Genomic DNA, 6,000 nt, shown 5'->3' with positions numbered 1-6,000 from the left:
TTTCACATCTTCTGAGATTTTATTGTAACCATTGGAAATTGATGATGAATTCATGTGATTGTTAATGAATCTGTATGCTTTTGTAGAATGTCCGACAAAAAGGTTGTTACTACTGATAGGCCAAAACCCAGACCCATTGTGTCAGCAAACAGTTATTCCAAGGCAATGGAAGGTCTACACAACATTCTAAGCTGTAGTAACCAATCACCTCTCTTGTCTCTTCTGGATCTATCCCATAGCAACCTATCCAGTAACCAATCAGAAAACTCATTACAAACACTGGAACCATCTTCAGAAAGTCAGAGTGGACTTTTTTTTGTATCTTTACTAAATGACTACTTGTCTCATTACATTGAGATGATGAACTGTTATGTGGAGAGAGGTCAAAGTTTACTCAGTCCCCAGAGCTCATCTTCATCTTCATTCGGACCTTCCAGCTCCTTAGATAGTTCCACTGGCTCTTTGACTAGTTCCCTTAACGTTCTGTTACGAGATGGAGCAGCCTATGCAAATACTTTAGAGTCACAAGCTCTTTGTGCTCTCAACATTTTACACAAACTTGTCCTGTATTGTGATGCAGTGAGAGATACTTTATTGTATTCAGATGACGTTTTATCCGACTCCAGCATATCCAGTTTTGGCAAAGTATGTAGAAAATACATTTACAGTATTATGAGTAGATGCACACAGTGTGTAGAAAATACATTGACTTGCATTCATGAATTAACAATTTGAGAAGCAATTAAAGTTGCGATGTTTTTTGTGTAGGTAGAGGAAGAAATGGACACGGACAACCCACCGTCCTCCCTGAGCTCTCTGACCGGTAGTGACAGTGGGGTGGACAGCCTTCGACAGAGTGTACTGGACTGTCGTCTGCTAGCCAAGGTCTTCAGACTGGCCAATCCTGGCAAAGCATCTAATGAGAAGGGGGAACCAAATGTGAGATATAAATAAAATATAGGTTTGTGTAATGGAGTAATGGAATCTTGCAGCATATCAAAAGAGGGGGGTGGGGGTGAACCAGAGATACCAATACAGTTCAGGATATCTAACAAAGGGGATGAGTCAGCGTTAAATGTGGTACCCTAGGCAGCGTTAAATGTGGTACCCTAGACAGCGTTTAATATGGTACCCTAGACAGCATTTAATGTGGTACCCTAGGCGGCATTAAATGTGGTAACCTAGACGTTAAATGTGGTACCCTAGACAGCGTTAAATGTGGTACCCTAGGCAGCGTTAAATGTGGTACCCTAGACAGCAATATGAAAGAAAACTCTTAGTTTAAGGTTTGATTTTAACTTACTATTGAAACATTAGGGGGTCATTGAAAACCATACTGAAGCTTGGAATTACTAACCCTCTATGTTTCTATAGCAGGTTCAGTACAAGCCTAATTATACCCCCCGAACAAAGTTCTGGGGGTTATATAGGAATCACTCTGTCTGTCTGTCCGTCCGTCTGTCTGTCTGTGCAGATTCGTGTCCGGGCCATAACTTCTTTGTTCTTTGACTTAGGCATACCATATTTGGCACACAGGTAGATCACCATGAGACGATGTGGCAAGTACCTTCATGACCTCTATATGACCTTGACCCTTGACCTCAAGGTCAAAATTAAAGGTTTTTTACAATGGATTCGTGTCCGGGCCATAACTTCTTTGTTCTTTGATATAGGCATACCATATTTGACACATGAGTGTATCACCATGAGACGATGTGTCATGTACCTTCATGACCTCCATATGCCCTTGACCCTTGACCTCAAGGTCAAAATTAAAGGTTTTTAGGTCACCTGAATTCATTCAGGTGACCTATTACTATCTGTTTTTGTCCGTCGTCGTTCGTCGTGCGTTAACATTTGAACATTTTCAGCTTCTTCTCTGAAACCCCTGAACCAATTTCAACCAATTTTGGCTTATAGCATCTGTGGGTGAAGGGGAACAAAAATTGTGAAATTCGTGGTCCCTGCCTCCCTGGGGCCTGAGGGGTGGGGCAAAAACCATCAAAATGAGTGTAATTTTAAAAAATCTTCTTCTTTACTCCTGGACATCAAGAAGCCAAACTGTGGGCATAATTATAATGAGCATTGAGCCCTCTACCAAAATTGTGAAATTCATGGCCCCTGGGGCAGGGGTTCTTGTGTTAGGGTGGGGCTCTATTGGTCATATAGTGAAAATGGCAAAAACCATCAAAATGAGTGTAATTTTAAAAAATCTTCTTCTTTACTCCTGGACATCAAGAAGCCAAACTGTGGGCATAATTATAATGAGCATTGAGCCCTCTACCAAAATTGTGAAATTCATGGCCCCTGGGGCAGGGGTTCTTGTGTTAGGGTGGGGCTCTATTGGTCATATAGTGAAAATGTAGAAATTCTTTGAAAATCTTCTCTGTCTCTGGGTATTAAGTAGACAAACTAATAGCATGGTAATGATGAGCAAAGATGCCTCTTTATACCCCCCGCAACAAGTTGTGGGGGGGTATACTGGAATCGAGTTGTCCGTCTGTCTGTCCGTCCGTCCGTCTGTAGATGCAATGGTTTCCGGGCTCTAAAGCATTATCCTTTCCACCTACCGTCACCATATCATATATATGGACTACCCATGGGATGAAGATGTTCCCTATCGATTTTGGGGTCAAAAGGTCAAGCACACTGGACATCGAAGTAGCAATATGGTTTCCGGGCTCTAAAGTGATATCCTTTCCACCTACAGTCACCATATCATATATATGGACTACTAATGGGATGAAGATGATCCCTATCGATTTTGGGGTCAAAAGGTCAAAGGTCACGCGCACTGGACATTGAAGTAGCAATATGGTTTCCGGGCTCTAAAGCGTTATCCTTTCCACCTACAGTCACCATATCATATATATGGACTACTAATGGGATGAAGATGATCCCTATCGATTTTGGGGTCAAAAGGTCAAAGGTCACGCGCACTGGACATTGAAGTAGCAATATGGTTTCCAGGCTCTAAAGCGTTATCCTTTCCACCTACAGTCACCATATCATACATATGGACTACCCATGGGATGAAGATGTTCCCTATCGACTTTGGGGTCAAAAGGTCAAAGGTCGTGCGCACTGGACATCGAAGTAGCAACACTCAGAAAAGAGGTAGTTTATATCTATTACCAACACCCTTTGGGAGATTGGGGTAAGCGGGGGTATTCTTAGTGAGCATTGCTCACAGTACCTCTTGTTAAAAATTGTGAAATTCATGGCCCCTGGATCAGGGGTTCTGGTGCTAGGGTGGGGCTCTATAATTCATATAGTGAAAATGCATTATTTCTTTGAAAATCTTCTTCTCTGTCCTTGGATATTAAGTAGACAAACCAATAGCATGATTATGATGAGCAAGGATGCCTCTTTCAAAATTGTGAAATTTATGGCCCCTGGGTCAGGGGTTCTGGTATTAGGGTGGGGCCCTATTGATCATATAGTGAAAATGCATTTTATTTCTTTGAAAATCTTCTCCTCTGCTGCTGGGTATTAAGTAGACAAACTAATAGTATGATAATGATGATCAAGGATGCTTCTTTTAAAACTGAAATTTATGGCCCCTGGGTCAGGGGTTCTGGTGCAAAGGCGGGGCTGACCACATAGCTATTCAATGTTTCTTCCATCCAAAAGTAAAATTCTTATATTTAAACACAAACCTAATTCAAACATTGGAAGGTTGTTACATGATACTCAGGTGACCTATAAGGCCCCTGGACCTCTTGTTTACAATGGATTCGTGTCCGGGTCATAACTTTTTTGTTCTTTGACATAGGCATACCATATTTGACACATGAGTGTATCACCAGGAGACGATGTGTCATGTACCTTCATGACCTCCATATGACCTTGAACTCAAGGTCAAAATTAAAGGTTTTTACAATGGATTCATGTCCGGGCCATGACTTCTTTGTTCTTTGACATAGGCATATCATATTTGACACATGAGTGTATCACCATGAGACGATGTGTCGAGTACCTTCATGACCTGTATATGACCTTGAACTTTGACCTCAAGGTCAAAATTGATTATAGGGTTTTGACATAGTCATACCATAAGACGTGGGTGTATCACCATGAGACTATGTGTCATGTACATTCATGACCTCTTTATGACCTTGACCTTTGATCTCAAGGTCAAAATTATAGGTTTATGCCATGGATTTGTGTTCGGACTATATCTTCCATTTTCTTCTACAAATGCATACCATATTTTTACACTCAGGAAAGAGGTAATTTATACCTATTAACAACACCCTTTGGGAGATTGGGGTAAGCGGGGGGTATTCTTAGTGAGCATTGCTCACAGTACATCTTGTTTGGATTCTGGCCCAGCATCCACGATAGTAAGATATACATGTCAATAAAATACTTATCAGATTTCAAATCTTTTTGGCTCTTCAATGAAGGGGTGTAGAGTGTCAATTTTGAGAATACAGGATAGAAGATGTTTTTGTCTCAGATTAAATGATATAAGTTCTGTCATTATCTATCAGTGAAACAGATCTAAATACACGTATTTGTACCTTTGGAAAAAAAAAACATTCAAGAAAATATCGGTTCATGTATACTTGTTGATAAGATGTCTTTCTGCTGCTTTTCAGAAATACAATGAATGGGTTGTATACAAAGCATTGAAGATCATCAAAGTCCTTTGTGAGAAGTGCAGAGACGACCAGCTAACTCAGTAAGAATCACTATGTTCAGGGCATTAGTGCATGTTGTAGGAATGTTCATGAGAAACCTGTTGTGGATCAATGCATTATTTTTTAACTCAACTTCATGAAAAATGGGATGAATTCAGCTTCTCCATCATCAACTTCCCATATCTATTTAACAATAGTCCATTATCACCTGCTTATGGTGGTTATTTCTCTCAACTGATTCGATACACAAGAGCTTGTTCTGCGTAATTTCGGTTTTTAAGCTACTGACCAATATGTTGATTTTAATATTAGCACTTAGCCAGTTCAGTGATCATTGTAATGACCTAATTTGCAAATATAACCTGTAAACAAGTCAAATTCTGTTTGATATATTTCATACCAGTTGTTAGGCTCTTTCCTGCATAATGATTTTACTGTAGATTTCTCCATTTACCTGATCAAGATGGCTCACAGCGAGTGTGACCGGTCGACAGGGGATGCTTATTCTTTTTAGGTATCTGATCCTACTTCGGGTGTGTCCAGGGCTCTGTGTTTGCCCTATTCTGTATTCTTTATAGGGTTATGTTGTTGATCACTGTTTGTTATCTTCAGCTTTTCATGTTGATCTGGTTCAGTGTATATCTGAAGTTTGTACTTTACAAGGTGATTTACCATATTTTGGAGTTCATGTTTATAAGGATGTGATTAATATTTTCTTAAATAATGGATTATGAAATTATTTAAATCAAACTAAAATATTTTAGATTTAAACATAACTGTGTACACTAATTGGCACACTGAAAATATTGCTGACTGGGCTGATTGTTATATTTGGTCAATTTGATTGTCTAGGAAACATATTTCATAGAGTTGTTATGAAATTTATATTTATCCAATGACTACCAAAATTCATTAGTGGAAAAAAATTGTTTCAGACTTCTTCCTGTGCTAAGAAAAGGTGTACTATCCAATTGTTTGAGGTGTGCTTCAACCCCAATAGTAGTCCTGGGAGGACTTGAGGTCATGTGTTCGCTGGCTAAACATGAGAAAGCTGTTCTGGCAGCCTGTTCCTGCCCAGGTAAGGTTTTTTTGTGCTAGGGGAGACATTTTTTTTAAGTTGAAAAAGAGGGGGCATATTGGTTTAGACCTGTCAGTGGGTTAATCAGTTGAATGTTGACCGCTCAATATCTTGTGAAACGTTTGCTCAATAAACATCAAACTTGGTACACTGCTAGCTCTGAAGGAATTGATTTTGAAGTGCATAGGTCAATGGTCAAATTAATCTGGACATAAGAAAATTTTGTCCACTTAATATTTTGAGAACTGTTTGCTTTATAGACATAAAACCTGGTAC

The 6,000-nt window shown here is 39.6% G+C and overlaps 1 protein-coding gene across 3 annotated transcripts in view; it reads left to right on the top strand.

Annotated features, from left to right (window-relative positions):
* Positions 1-6,000, top strand: part of LOC125653591 (ATR-interacting protein-like) — a 30,184-nt gene that overhangs the window by 19,157 nt on the left and 5,027 nt on the right. For all 3 annotated transcript variants that reach the window (XM_048883155.2, XM_056143933.1, XM_056143934.1), the window contains 4 exons: positions 87-645; positions 769-939; positions 4,605-4,687; positions 5,582-5,724. In XM_048883155.2, the coding sequence (XP_048739112.2) occupies positions 87-645; positions 769-939; positions 4,605-4,687; positions 5,582-5,724 (956 nt within the window). The remainder of the gene's footprint in view (positions 1-86; positions 646-768; positions 940-4,604; positions 4,688-5,581; positions 5,725-6,000) is intronic.

This window comes from Ostrea edulis, chromosome 7 (genome assembly GCF_947568905.1).
Source record: "Ostrea edulis chromosome 7, xbOstEdul1.1, whole genome shotgun sequence".
NCBI lineage: Eukaryota > Metazoa > Mollusca > Bivalvia > Ostreida > Ostreidae > Ostrea > Ostrea edulis.
This window is presented reverse-complemented; position numbering and strand designations above follow the sequence as displayed.